The sequence below is a fragment of the Mugil cephalus genome, chromosome 2, assembly GCF_022458985.1.
Source record: "Mugil cephalus isolate CIBA_MC_2020 chromosome 2, CIBA_Mcephalus_1.1, whole genome shotgun sequence".
NCBI classification, from domain to species: Eukaryota; Metazoa; Chordata; class Actinopteri; order Mugiliformes; family Mugilidae; genus Mugil; species Mugil cephalus.
In genome coordinates, this window is record NC_061771.1 from 14,987,537 (window position 1) to 15,001,552 (window position 14,016).

Here is a 14,016-nt window from a genome sequence, read left to right on the forward strand (position 1 = left end):
CGATGCCAGTTCGGGCTCCTTCATTCGATACCGGAGCGGTTGGACATGAGATCTCTGCTCTTTATCCACGTCTCTGATAGAGAACGTTTTCCTGGAACGTGCAGCCACTGGCCTTTTCCATCTCGTTTTTTTTTTTTTTTTTCCATACTATCATCTGTGAGAGGAAGCAGAAAGAGAGTGCACATGGAAAGAAAAGTAAAAAGTAAAAAAGCTCCAGAGCTGCGCCAAAGTGACAGATGGTGTTAGACAGAACTCAACCCAGCCCTCACTTCTGCTGGTCGTCTCTGTGAGCGACTCTCAGAGCCTGACACAGACCACGGGAACTTTCAATTAGCGGCAGAAAATCTCAGCACATGAGCAAACTCTAGTCACATGGTTGTGTAATCATAACTGAATATCCTCGACTACTGCTGATTAATGTGACTAAAAGTGGAGCATTGGATATTAGATTAGGATCTGTGAAAGCGCCGTTATTACATATTTTTAGATGCTTTATTATATTAAAATACCCACAATGCAGTCACAACACAAGCCCTGTATTTAAACTTTATATAAGTATTAACTATCTGCACTGTACAAGTGATTTTTGAGTATCATTTTTTAAAATTAATTATGCACCATACGGGCAGTATGTCCCCTAATGTAAAACGACGGAGGTGCGGCCTAATGACAAAATAAAGCCTGATAAGTGGAATAAAGGACACAGGACATTTTCTGGACGTGGACTTGCTGACAGATTTGGATGTCGAGCAGCGTCAGACGGTGGATGGTGGACAGAGAGACGTGCAGTGGCAACAAAGCTCTAGATTTCTTACATTTCTGAAGATAGATGCAGATAACCACTGCTATAAAACCCCTTTAAGTTAGGGTTAAAAATGTTTCTGGGGTGGGTGGGAACCTGCAGACTGGGCCCAACTGAAATTTGTCCGTGTCCTGTTTTCTCAATTAGCCCTAAGATTTGACTGTCATCTGGAAAAGTTGACGTCTCCCAGATCTGTACGACATTTAGCATTTGGTGGGAGCCCAGACAGAAGTCCACGGAGGACACTGACTGTATAGAAACTAGGTAGATACTGATATCTGTCTGTGTTTGAGACGTATTGTAGTCATCAAAAAAATAATAACTACAACTAACTGAACTAGATCAGACTGGGGCGTTGTGCACCTTTTGGACGCAGGGTGTGTAACTTCAAAGGTCAAAGTTGAACAAACACGACCAGCAAGTCAGTTGCAGGGTGCAGAGACTGAAAACACATTCCTGAAGGCCTCTATTAATCTCTACTGCAGCAGCCTGTTTGACTCGTCAGTTTAGAAGAGGCACGGATGGAATTAAAAAGCTAAACAATGCATCAAGTCGCCCATTAGCCTGCTCCAGGGATCCAGCACGCGCAATACCATCTCAGGGAAATCACTTCTACACGACTGCACGACATAAAACACTCCCGCAACAGCTTTATCGCGTGCTGCGGCTCAGCAAATCAACTTTTCTTCCGCCGCGAAAAGCATTCCTCGAAGTCTGAACCGAAAGGAGCAGCGTCGGACCCTCGCCATCTTGTTTTGTGCGCGGGGGCTGTGTGAACATGTTGTAACTTCCTGCAAAACCTGCCGCGTCTTAACCTCAGCAAAGCTTCAATCAACCACAAGTGAAAGAAAGAGAAAGAAAAAAAGACATGAAAAGAAAGTGTGTGAAAACACTAAGTTGCTTTATCTCTGTTTCGATAATGTGCAGCACAGAGCACATTTACAAAGGGCTCTATCAATTAACAATAATGAGTTTATTTCCATATATGCTGCAGATTTCTTAGTCATCGTGGTTTAAAGAAAAATGAAAGCCTGTTCGAATCTGAGAATCCCACTTAAACTTTGATGCATGTTATATACGTTATATATACGGACACTGAAAATGACCTTTCATTCTTTTCAGTGAATAAGTCTGTTATGACTTCAGTCGTCCCGGGGGCGTGTTGTGGTAATCCAAGATGTAACAGGAGCTCCGTCTCCATCTGACTCCTCAAAGTGTCAAGGACACAAACAGACGAGCCGGCCAACGGCTCCACCTGATCAGAGCCAATCGGAGGTCACGTTACATGTGGTGCCAGATTACTGTGGCGCCTTGAAGAGTTTCCTCCTGAGCTGTGATTTGACAACACAAGATGAACTCAAGTCCAAAATCCTGTTTTCCTCCACTGCTTTGGACAAGAGCAGAGTTGCTAAACGATGGATTCTTTACTAAAAAAAAAATAAAAAATAAAAATTAATTTCAGTCATTCTTCATGAGACTCACTGATCACTGGAGGGCTCAGTTATTCACAGGGAAAGTTACGAAATCAGCTGGAAGCTCGTCTGCAAACCCTGTTTTCTGTTGGCAGCGTCTTCGCTGCTCCTTCTTCCCTCAGACAGTAAGAAAGCAGAGAAGGAAACACAGGGACAAAGTTTTGGCAGCGGTCCTGCTCCAGCAGGATAACACGTGAGGCCGCAGAGGAAGAGGACTTAACCATTCAGCTTCAGCCTCGCCAGAAAGGAGAGTGCATTCGTCTGGTTCGGTGAAACGGCGCTTTGAGTCCGGAGACAACGTTTTAAAGGAAATCTGGACGCCGCTGCTAATTGGTCACTAACAAGAAGTTCACATTAATACATTGGTGATTAGTTGCAGATAATTCAGAAATTATTCATTTTGATAAGTAATTCGACTGCAGTTTAGTTCTTTTTAATAAATTAAAAGGCAGTTTCAAGTGCCTAATTGTCCTTATCTGATACTTTCACATTTGATTTTGTATTGTCTGTTGTGGGTTCAATCTAAAAACCTGTCCTGGCCAAAAAAACCAATCTGCTGGCGGCTACTTCAAAACAAGTTGGTGACATTTCCTTGAAGACATGCAGCTCTGAGCCAAACCACCAAACCGCCGCCATCAGAAAACAGTTACTCTGCAACAGTGTACACGGTTAGTGTTTCTGCATCGCTGCACTCCTGAATGTTCTTGTTCTTTCTTCTCCGGTGAGAGAATCTGAACATTCAGGTTCAAGAGCTGACTGATACGCAAAGAGGACACTGAGAGACGAGTACAGTGATTACCAAGAAGTGAACAATTAAATTATATGCCGATGTACTGTACGTCCACTCTACACGCCCACAAGTGCAGGATGAGTCATGAACATTTTAAAATCGTTTTTTCAGGAAAAGCCAAACTGCCTTAGTATCCAAACCATCACCAGGATACTAACAAAATTAATGTTGGTCCAGATCACTGACTGAACACACTATGGACAAACCCATCATGACGTCACTCAAAGGATTCTGGACCTTGAAAATGAAGCCCAATGTAGGCGGAGCCCGCGGTTGCCATATTGGATGAGCTTTACTCCACCCACATACAGATATTCCAAAAATGGACGTGGAGGGTCGTGTCAGACGTTGAATTTTAAACCTTAATTAAAAAAATAAACGAATGAGTTAGAAACAAATTCAACCCCCGTGCAGTTGAGACCAAAGACATTTTTTGAACCACGCTGTAAACATGTTTAATAATGCTGTAAAGTTGGGCTTTTTAACATGGGGGTCTATGGGGATTTGTCCCTTTTGGAGCCAGCCTCAAGTGGCCACTTCATGAACTGCAGTTTTTTGCACTTTCACATGGGCTTCATCGATCACACGTGGAGGTTGCCGTTTGGTCCAGATACAGACTGTTTTGTCACTTAAAACACCTGAATGTCACTTTAAAGCTGTATTTGTGATTTAATGTGGCCTCCATAGTGCTACCTACAAAAACCCAACGTGACACAGAACTAGAAATACCGGCTTTGTCTTACCTGTATATTGGTCTCCACCATTTCCTGAGGAGAAAATAGATATAGTTAGACATGATCATTAGGTGCTACATGTTGTAATGTCTCAGTGCCGTTGATCTCAGTGTCCACAGTTTTATTAATAAATATTTGCATTCAATTTTCCTTTATCCATATTTGATTTTTTGGGATTAGCTGAAGATTAACGGCGTCTCATTGACTGCAGCCGTCTTCTCCAAGATATCAGATAGTAAAATTTAAAGAATTTAAAAGCGACTTGTCTTTTCAGACACAAATGTCCTGGATCTGCACCCAAAATACAAACATACGCGTACAATTTAAAGCAATTTTATTGATGACAACAAAGGAGTGAAAATGAATAGTAAAACATTTCCATCTATTGCAGTCATCACAGAAGGCTGATCATTTTCTGGGAAAAGTGATTTTTTTTTCAGCAACAGAATTGATTTTGTCGCAGGAGATTAAAACGGATGGCGTTCATGGATCAAGCAGTCAAAACCAATGAAAAAATAATGAAAATAAAAAAGAAATTTAAAAAAAAGAATAATGAGAAATTACAAAGATGAACTGCACACTTAATTGCCCAGTTAAGTATTGAGGTAATGTGTAAAACACTGTTCAGATGAATGGGCAGAATACAATCATTCATACGTAAAATATTTCCAGAGAAGAAGAGAGAAGCACAGACACGATCAGTGGGTGTGACTGCAACGCCTGAATTAAGAAAAAAATAATAAAAATAATAGCTGAAATAAACATGTGAATAAAGAAGCACGTTGGTTCATTTGCGATGCTTCAGACTTTAAAATAAATGAGAGAGAACCCAAAACCAGGCACCTCTAATCTGTAGGTTCAGAGCTCAAAGGCTCCGCAACATCTGCAGCAGGACAACTGTCACAAAAAAAACAAAAACAAACGTACTGTTGGTATGAGCGTGAGATTTACAGCATAATGCAAGAGTAAAACAAAGACAGTAACAAATACAAAGGTGAGCATAAGGTCATATTGGCAACCGAAAAAGCACTTGAATGTAGTTGAATCAGGTTCATTCTTTAACTTCCCGACCGATGAGAGACATGAGAGATGGTGCATTAGAGAAGAGTCAGACCGCACGTCTGTTCACTTGTCGAAGTTCATTATCAGGTTCCCACCGCGTTTTTCTGACGCCTTCAGCGCGTAAGTGAAGAGTTCCTTCCTCGTGCCACGCCAGGGGGACGTCGCACAGGCATCCAGCCGATAAAAAGTGTTCAGGAAAAAAAGTGCATCATATTTTTGTCAAATACTGAGAAATAGCTGAACATTTAAAAACAACACTCTTATAATAAACATCTGAAATATCTTCTTCTTTTTTTTGTTTTTCTTTTCTCACTAGTGCAACGACAGACTGGATCAAATAAGGAGAAAACCTGCAGGCAATCAAAGCTCTTTAAACATCTAATAATTTTCTTGCCACAGTAGCAGAACAGTTAAGAAGGCAACTCAATGATCTGATGCGTGAACACAAACATGCCAACATTACACACATCGCTCTTTTTTTATTATTATTATTTATAGAAATAAATAGCTGAGTTATCATCTTGATCCTCTTCTTAAATAATTTTCCATCTCTATATGACTCTGATGCACATTTAATATAAAGTATCTAATACACAACTGCAATTTTGACACTACTGTTATACATAATATAATTCTCTATGTTCGTCTTTCATTCAGCTTTGGAGAGAAAACGCTTACAGCATGAAGACCTGTAAACTGCAACTGTTCCACTCATGAGTATGACCTTAATATTATATATATATATTATATATAACATTAAATGTTGGTCACTTTCCCCTCCCACTTTTTGTTAATAATTTTTTTTTTTACAAACATTATATACAGAGTAGCTGATAACGAAGGCAGGATTGTCTACAACTCAAAATCGACAAGTGCTTTGTGTTTTCTCTATTGTGTCAGCAAAGATTTACACCTTTCCCCACAAACCTCTTTTTTTTTTTTTTTTTTCCTTCCCGGAGGACACTCAGTACCAGTGTAGGATAATAATAGTAGTAGCAGTAATAATAATAATAATAATAATAATAGTAATATGCAGACCTGGAAGAACATGGAGAAATGGACATCCACAACTGTTCTCACACACTGACCTGGAACATCATTACCACGATACGCAGTTACACAAATCCTCGCAAATAGTTTTGATGACAGAGCGGATAAACAGCAGCTAACTGCTTCGTTCATCTTTTTGTTTGTTTGTTTATTTATTTATTTATTTTAAGAGCCGACACGGCCTACTCAGCACTCTTAAAAAACTGCTCCGTTGCACGCTTCGCTTGCAAATGATAAGGTCTGTAGCTGGAGGTAAGGCGAGCTGCCCTGTGAGAATGAGGCGTGCAAGGTGGAAGCAACCTGCAGCAACGCGTCTGTCGCAAGGGGGGGAAAAGAAAAAGAAAAAAAAAAGAAATGAACGCTGTGCTTGTCGTGTGATTCAATTTCAAATCTGTCAAAAAGCTGATGGAGCTCGGTTTAGTATTGCACGTTCGTAAACTCGCCAGAGGAACAAATCAATGCGGCGGAATGAGGCGAATCTTTTAGTTTTGGTCCATAGTGTGGGTCAAGTTCCAAAAGCCCTGTATCCCTCCCCTCTGATAACACGGTCGCCGCCGAGCCCTGCGCACCTGGCGAGCATCCACACCTCTGATACTCTACACCCACAGATCACAGACCACGTATTCAGTTTCAAATTTGATGACCAAAGCTGAGACCAAACACCACGTCGCAGGGACTATTTTCTCAGATGTGACAAAACCCCTGCAGAGGCCGACTGAACTCCAACCTACATGTATAAAATCTCACCCAGTAAGTCTCACCGCTGCAGGTATTGCTACTCATACTTCTCGAGAATTTCTGGGGCTGGAGCGGTGTCCTAATTTGAGAGCGAGGCCGAACGCTGGATCCACTTGCACTCGCAAAACTGTAAAGGTGATACTTGTTGCATGCTGTGAAGGGTACAAGGGTCACTTAAGTTAAGCGTCGGCTGTGTAACTGCGTGGAAACGCCAGCAGAGGGAGGCAGAGGGCGTCAGCTGATGGATTGGAATCAGAACTACAGGAGGGTTTGGTCACGAGGAGCCCTATGAATAGGGATGGCACTGTGTAGTGACGGTAAAATGAGAAACCTAGATGACACACAGGGACCTGTACATACACACCTCCTTCTTCACGACACCTTGTGCTGAGTGCTTCCACTCCTCAAATCAAACTCCAGTTTTGATCTGTCTTCCCTGGTCCCTCTCCGCTTATTAATGGCACATTGGAGAAAACGCTTGCTGCAATGAGGACAGACACTGTTACGAATGGCACCGGTAGGTAGCATCTGACGCCGCACCCTGCTCTTCTGAGACAAACGGGTTCGGAGATACCACAAACGATCACAAACTCCAAGTCCAGATTTGTGACAGGAAGCGAGAGGACGGTGGAGGAGGTTAAATGCATCGCTGCCATGCAGTGTCTAGAAGACTGTGAAGGTCTCTGTGTGTGTTGCAGGGAGGACGTCGTGGCTCTCTCGGCGATGCCTGGAGCTGGTGCCGCGTCTTTCTGTTCTGGGTGGAAGAAGTAAGTGTTCCCTTGTCCAGTTTCTACGCACACTGGCGCAGGACGAGCTGCATGAAAACATCTATTCAACTGTTAATCAGTTTATGCATAAAAGCTCCTGTTAACCTTCGAACATCCCTCCACGAACCTGCCACCGCTTCATGTACTTCTGTGTGTGAAAGTATGTTTGCTTTATAATGTGCTGCTGCCCGTGAGCCGCCGAAGGTGGTCTCAGGTCAGTATATTATATTATTATTGTGTGAAGGCAGACAGTTCAAATGCAGCGGTGTCACTCGGCTCCGGGCGTTTTCAGGAAGGAGTTCCGCCTCTGGTCCGAAGACACAATTCACCCGCACGGTGAAAGCAAAAGACGAAGAGTTTGTAGAGTTTGTGAAGTTTAAAACAGACCCCTCGTGATAGACGCCCCTCATACGTGATACATAGCGCCACTGTAAGTCCCAAGGTCTAACTCAAAACTTAAGGAGATATTTGATATTTTCAGATGTGTTGATTTTTGTGTTTTGGATTTGTACTTGGAATATGCACAGCGAGCCTCGGCCCTGGGTCACCGTGGTGATCTTCTGTTGTTTCCCGCTGGAGCGGCGGACGCACTCAACCTGGTGAAGTTGGCTCAAAACTGCTGGGTCTTTGTGACTGACTGGAGCCAAGATGGCGCCTCACCAAGACGTTAGCAGAGACTGTCTGCTTTGACGTGGAGGATCTTAGAGAAGCCGGGTCTCTTCTTCAGAGCCTGGAGGAAAAAGATAAAGACTTCATTTTCTCTAAATGTCTGTTATTCTACTGTTTTTTTTTCATTACCAACTAATGAGTACAGTGCATTGGACAAAAAGCGTGCCGAGCTGCACTCAAGTTAATGATGACAACCCGTGTTTCGCCTCTACGTGACGTGTTTAAAAACATGGATGACTGAACGGGAAGGGAGTACTCTGATTTGCTCTAATAGCCGAGAATGACACGCTGTAAACTGACTCATCGAAAACAAGACAAGAATAAAAACCCGGGGCCTCCACATCCTTTTATATCTGTGTCTCTGTGTGGAGCTACAAGAACAACCGCAGCCTCTCACAGCAAAACCCCGGCGTGTGTGAGTTAGCGGCAGCAGCGCATCCGCCGTCCAGCCACCACTGAGACTTCAAGGACTGAGTCACGGTTTAAATGGTATGTAATTGTGTCAGGAATAGATGCATTGTCTCCGCTTAACAGCGACTGTCTTCACTGTTAGTCATGTGTATGAACTCTGAGGGCACCATGGCTTAAAAAAAGACAATGAATGATTCTAACTGTGAAGCTCGTGTTGACAGGGGGAGATCTTACCTGCAGCTTGTTAACCATCTCATCGAACAGTTTTCTCGCCTCTGGACTGTTGGGGTCCTCAAAGTAGTCTTCAATGCCGATCTGGACCACGATGGACTTGAGGTTGCGGCAAACACCTAGATGATTGGAAGGAGGGTTCAGGGAGCGTTGATGCACGCCTATTTTTATACCTGGCATCCATGTAGACCAGACCAGGACCCCCACCCCATAGCAACACAGGCAGATAATCAACGTTATTCACATCTCTGCTCTCAGTGGTCATAATGTAATGGCTGATCCCCAGACACATTAATGTGTGCAGTAATGTTTGCTGTAGTTAACTGTGAGCCCAGTTGTCCCACTGTACTGTATAAAATAGGTTACAAACTCACTGTTGAAGTGGAGCAGGGCTTTCGGGGTAACCGGTGTAGAGGTGAGCACCAGCATCTCCAGGCCCTTCAAGCCCTCTCTGCAGACCTCTGCTGCCACCTCCTGGTTGATTTCACTCACATGGTCCAACTCCAGCACCTGCAGGCGCATGCAGTTCCTCGCTGGGGAAAGCAACCGAATGCAAAAGGTTACGGCAGGGCATGAAGACTGATCTGCAACCCCTCTACAAAGCATTTGTGAATTCATTAGATTTTTAAAAAAATTTAAATCAAGACAATGAAACGTGTGCTCAAAGATTGCTGTTGTATTTAAAGTTTACTGTTTGAGAGAGCGACAATGTTGAAATTACACTACTGGAGATAAAATGAGTACAAGGAGGGCTGCTGCTCTATGAGCGAACTTTACCCAGCGAAGCCAGTCCCTGAATCCCACATCCGGCCCCGCCCACACCGAGGGCGCGCAGGTGCGGCCAGCATCTTCCAATGGTCTGCAGACACCGGTTACTGAAGCGAGCAGGTTGTTGGCTGAAAGACACGAAGGTTCTTCAGAGCGTGCACTCACTGATTTACTTAGCACGGTGATGGTTCATTTCGCCTCGAGGTGATTACCATGGATGTAGTGGCGCCACCTGCAGGGAAATGATGTCTCTACAACCTGCTCCCAGGGCCCAGATCACCTCCTGACCGACTGGATCTGTGGCACTCCTGGAACAAAATAATGACCTATACTTACAATATTACGCACATTAATGCATGAAGTAAGAAACTTTTACGAATACGAGAGACAACTTGATACGTGGGGGTGCCGGTCTACCTGTAGGTCACAGCCTGAAGGGCTCGGCAGTAGCAGCTGGCCAGCCAAAGGGAGCGATCAGTCAGCAGGTTGGGGCAGTGCGAAATCTTCAGTATCAGCAGGTTACTTCCGGTGGCCTTTAACAACGCCTCCAGACCCTCTTCCAGACAGCCACTTAGACAGAAATGTGAGGGAAGGTCAACGGAAAAAAATAAATAAATAAATAACACAGACAGTGAAGAGGAAGTTATTACTTTGTCCCTCAGCACTTTCATCTCCAGCCTAACAAAAAGGCTCTTGTAATGTTTGCAGCAGTTTAAATGCACTAAGCAGCATGTCGGTGCGTCTCTGTGCCTCGTGCACGATTTGAGAGAGCGCCTCCTTTCAAATAACTCTCTCGCTCTCATAACAGAGCTTTGCTAGGCCGTCCTCCAGGAAATGAATACCGATATTTTACATGCTGAGTATAATCAGCACAGAAAGGTCAGTTTCCATCAATTGCCTCTTGTCATCCATCACTGCGTGAGAAGTCATTTGTAAGGTCAGTCATTTCTGTTTATAATGACATTTTGCTGCAATAGGTCCCTAAGAGAGTCTCACTCATTGACTGTATACAAAGATGGAGGCAGTCTGAAAGAGCCTGGCTCCATCTAACACACTGCAAACCCCAAACAGCTGTCACGAATGGGGAGAATATGCTTTACAAACTCTAGACATGTTTATTTCTGCTGTAAAGTTCACTGGGATTGACTCTCTTCTGGAGCAGGCCTCAATCCTCCGCGCTGGCTTCATTTTCCTGCCACCCCGTCTCACCGTGTGCTTTTAAGGTAGTCCTCCTTGGTTTCCTTCTTGCCTCGCTGTCTTGGTTTGAGGTTTTGCAGGATGAGCGAGTGCGTCTGGGTGCACCACTGGGACAACGTGCTCAGGAACTAAAGAAAAAACACAGAGGCAAGAAAATATTGCTCCAGCGATTACAGTAGCTGCTCCCCGCGCCTCCGTTCGCATGCAATATTTAAATGTTCACCTTGGAAGAAATGCGAGCGTTCTCCAGCAGCACTCTGGTCCACACGGCCGGGTGGCGGGCCACGAACTTCCAGTTGCGGCAGACCTCGGCAGCTCTCAGCAGGGTTTTGGTGTCCAAGTAGGTGAAGATACAGAAGAGGGCCGCGCGCATCTTCAGGATCTCCGGACTGATCACCTCGTTGGACTTGGACGGGCTCTTTTCATGGCGGCATGGCTTACTGTAGACGCCTTCAGACCGACCTGTGGGAAGGGCCGACTTTAAACCCTTTACACACAGTCACATTTAACTGTAGCACGTAAATACATGTTTAATATTGTCATTATATGAAGAACATTTTAAATGTGATCAAGTGAATGCGACTCTTTGATGTGAAGCCTTTAAACAACATTAAAAAAAAAACGGGCTGTCACATGGTGGCGCCAGACCTCAACAAGACGCTAACACAGATTACATAATTTTTTCTTTCTTCTCATCCTTTCTCTCCGTTTATTGCTATCTATTGGCTGACACCATGTGTCCAATCAAAGCCTGGCTTATTCCTCCCAGCAAGATTGCTCCTCGATGACTCATTTCATCTTTGGCCTTGGAAGGCGTCTGCTCAAAACCATCAGGGCTATGAACCATTGCTTACGCTCTCTCGTCCTCTTTCTCTCTGTGACTATTTTCTCTCTCTCTCTCTCTCACACACACACACACACATACACACACACCACCTACGCTCAAGATTTCCAAATGAGCTAAAAAAGCCAAGCTGTGTGTTGCATGCTGAGAAGAAAAAAAAATAAAATAATAAAACTGTGTGTTTGCAGCTCCATACCCTCCGATAAAATCCTGGCAGAGACTCTCCCCAATAAGGAGAGCTACATCAAAGAGGAGGGATGCCAGTAGCATGTTGATTTATGTGAGAACAAGCTTTTCAATTAATGGCACAGTTCATGTGAATCCGTCATAGAGCTCTGACCCAGATTCACTCTTTCACAGGCTGCCCGGGTCCACCTGGTACTTAGTAACCCAACAGCAGGTGGGAAAAAAATCGAAGGGCAGTAGCAGTGAGTTAAAGGATCTTGGCACGGAAAGAAGTTGACAGAGAAATGCACAATCTGTGATGGAGTTGTGCAGGAAAGACTGGCTGAGTAACTTGGCACCGACACAGGATAAGAATAAGAGCACCTGCAGCGATGTATGATACGTCAATGTATACGCTCACGGGAAAAGATGAATTACAATCATTTCAGTTTCAGCAACATTTCTCAGCTCGTCTTCATCTTGTCCATGATACGTTTGCTTTTAATTTGAGTCAGAATAAAAGTGGTTTTGCCACTAAAATACAAATGGTACCACCATCCTCAGGATCTTAAACGCACCACAGCTTAGCGAGTTTATGCAATCACTTAACATTATTATTATTATTTGTTTGTATTTCATTTCCTCTTTATCCCATTTTGGTCCATTATTATTTCAGTAATTGGGGTCATAAATATGGTTTTGATGGGCACTCACTGAAATACTTGGAAATGCTAAATTTTAACCCCAGCCTGTTATTATAGGGAATCACAAGACTTTATTATTATTATTTTTTAAATTTTCGAATTTTCATGGAGAAAATTAAGATGAAAGAATTCACTATATATTGTTCCTAACCCTGAAGTGGTCAACAAATGTAAACACGTATTTAAACCATTAGAACATAAGTGCTGATTCAGGCACTTGTCAACATTATCACATCAGACAACATTAGGCCACAGCTTCATGGTCCCTATTAGAGCAGTTATGACAGGGATGCAATTTAAAAATGCTTAAATTACCATGTACGGTCCTTTGCCCCATAAAGGGGCCTGTGTTGTAAAGACCTGCTGCAGATTTATCACTAAATTGGCTCATGTCTGAACCATGTAGTGGTGTCTCTACAGCAACTCAGCCTGACCTAAATCCACTTCCATTACTTCTCTTTAGGGATTTTTTTGCCTGTGTTCTGTGAATACTGCCTCCCATGGCTCTGATCTCAGATTGGGCGAGAACAACATTACCTGCGTTGGGCCGGTATGCTGCCCTGCTGTGGTGGGAGTAGGGCGCGGCAGACTGCTGGACTTCAGCCACGGCTCTCCTCTCTTGCTCCCACATCTCCACTTCGGACTCGGTGGTTCGGGAGCCCACGTCTGAAACATCGCCCTCCTCTCCTTCAGTGCTGTTCCTGTAAGGCCTCCGCTGCCAGTTCTGGATAGCCTGCTTACGGAGGCCCCAGTTTCTTGATCCGCATCCAGGGGAGCGCTCGTAACCGGACTCACCCAACCGGCACTGCATGTGATAGTACTGGGCCTCGGGACAGTCCTCCATGGGATGCATCTCGACACTGTCACTGTCGTAACCTCCAGAGCCTTGTGAGACGGATTTGATCCTCCCTGACGCTCTGCAGCAAAAGAGAAACAACTATAATTATGGAGACATGGACGGTCCAACACCCAGCTTCCGCTAATGAGATATATTGTAATCTGAATAAGAGCATAATTAAATCTTTAAAACCATAATCATCTTCAGCAACAGTTTGGATCTATTAGGTTTGTCAAAGATTTAAATGAGAGTGTCCGTATCATTCAAAGGTTTGCATGTTAAATGTGAAGCTACAGATCCAAAGGTAAACTCCACCTATACAGCTCCCCATTTAACTCATGGCAGCCAGTGTAAAGATGACAGGTTGGGGTTTCAACAGGAAGCTATGTGAAGCACTTTTTCTCTTTTTTTCTTTGGCCAAACACAGTGGCCATAATGTTGCCAGGCAACCACTGGAAGTCACTGCACCAGGCCAAGAAATATTTCACTTAAACCTCAGTGAAAACATGAAACACTGCACAATCACATTTCTTCCTTCTCTTGTCTTTTTTTCCAGCAGATTAAATAAGTAGGATTTCACATGTTAATTGTTTCAGCTTCATTCCCCTTGTATGTATTGTACTGTATTAAATGTAAACCACAATCCTGATTATCATTTCAGTGTTTAATACTACATATGGGTTTAAAGAAATACGCAGAGGTGACACGCATACATGCCACACGTAGAGTTAGGTTTATGTACTGTATGTCTGTACACTGACTCAGCCATAACAT

At 43.7% G+C, this 14,016-nt stretch overlaps 1 protein-coding gene across 2 annotated transcripts in view; it reads right to left on the bottom strand.

The window, feature by feature from the left end:
* Nucleotides 1-4,115: 4,115 nt before the first annotated feature.
* fbxo41 (F-box protein 41) overlaps nucleotides 4,116-14,016 on the bottom strand; it is a 43,398-nt gene continuing 33,497 nt past the window's right edge. The window contains exons 6-14 of one of the 2 annotated variants that reach the window (XM_047579168.1): nucleotides 12,942-13,321; nucleotides 10,915-11,153; nucleotides 10,704-10,819; nucleotides 9,912-10,064; nucleotides 9,707-9,799; nucleotides 9,504-9,622; nucleotides 9,101-9,259; nucleotides 8,730-8,845; nucleotides 4,116-8,145 (exon numbers count right to left, since the gene is read on the bottom strand). In XM_047579168.1, the coding sequence (XP_047435124.1) occupies nucleotides 8,083-8,145; nucleotides 8,730-8,845; nucleotides 9,101-9,259; nucleotides 9,504-9,622; nucleotides 9,707-9,799; nucleotides 9,912-10,064; nucleotides 10,704-10,819; nucleotides 10,915-11,153; nucleotides 12,942-13,321 (1,438 nt within the window). In that variant the 3' untranslated portion in view covers nucleotides 4,116-8,082. Of the gene's footprint in view, nucleotides 8,146-8,729; nucleotides 8,846-9,100; nucleotides 9,260-9,503; nucleotides 9,623-9,706; nucleotides 9,803-9,911; nucleotides 10,065-10,703; nucleotides 10,820-10,914; nucleotides 11,154-12,941; nucleotides 13,322-14,016 lie in introns of both variants that reach the window. The other variant, XM_047579166.1, reaches the window with a different exon arrangement.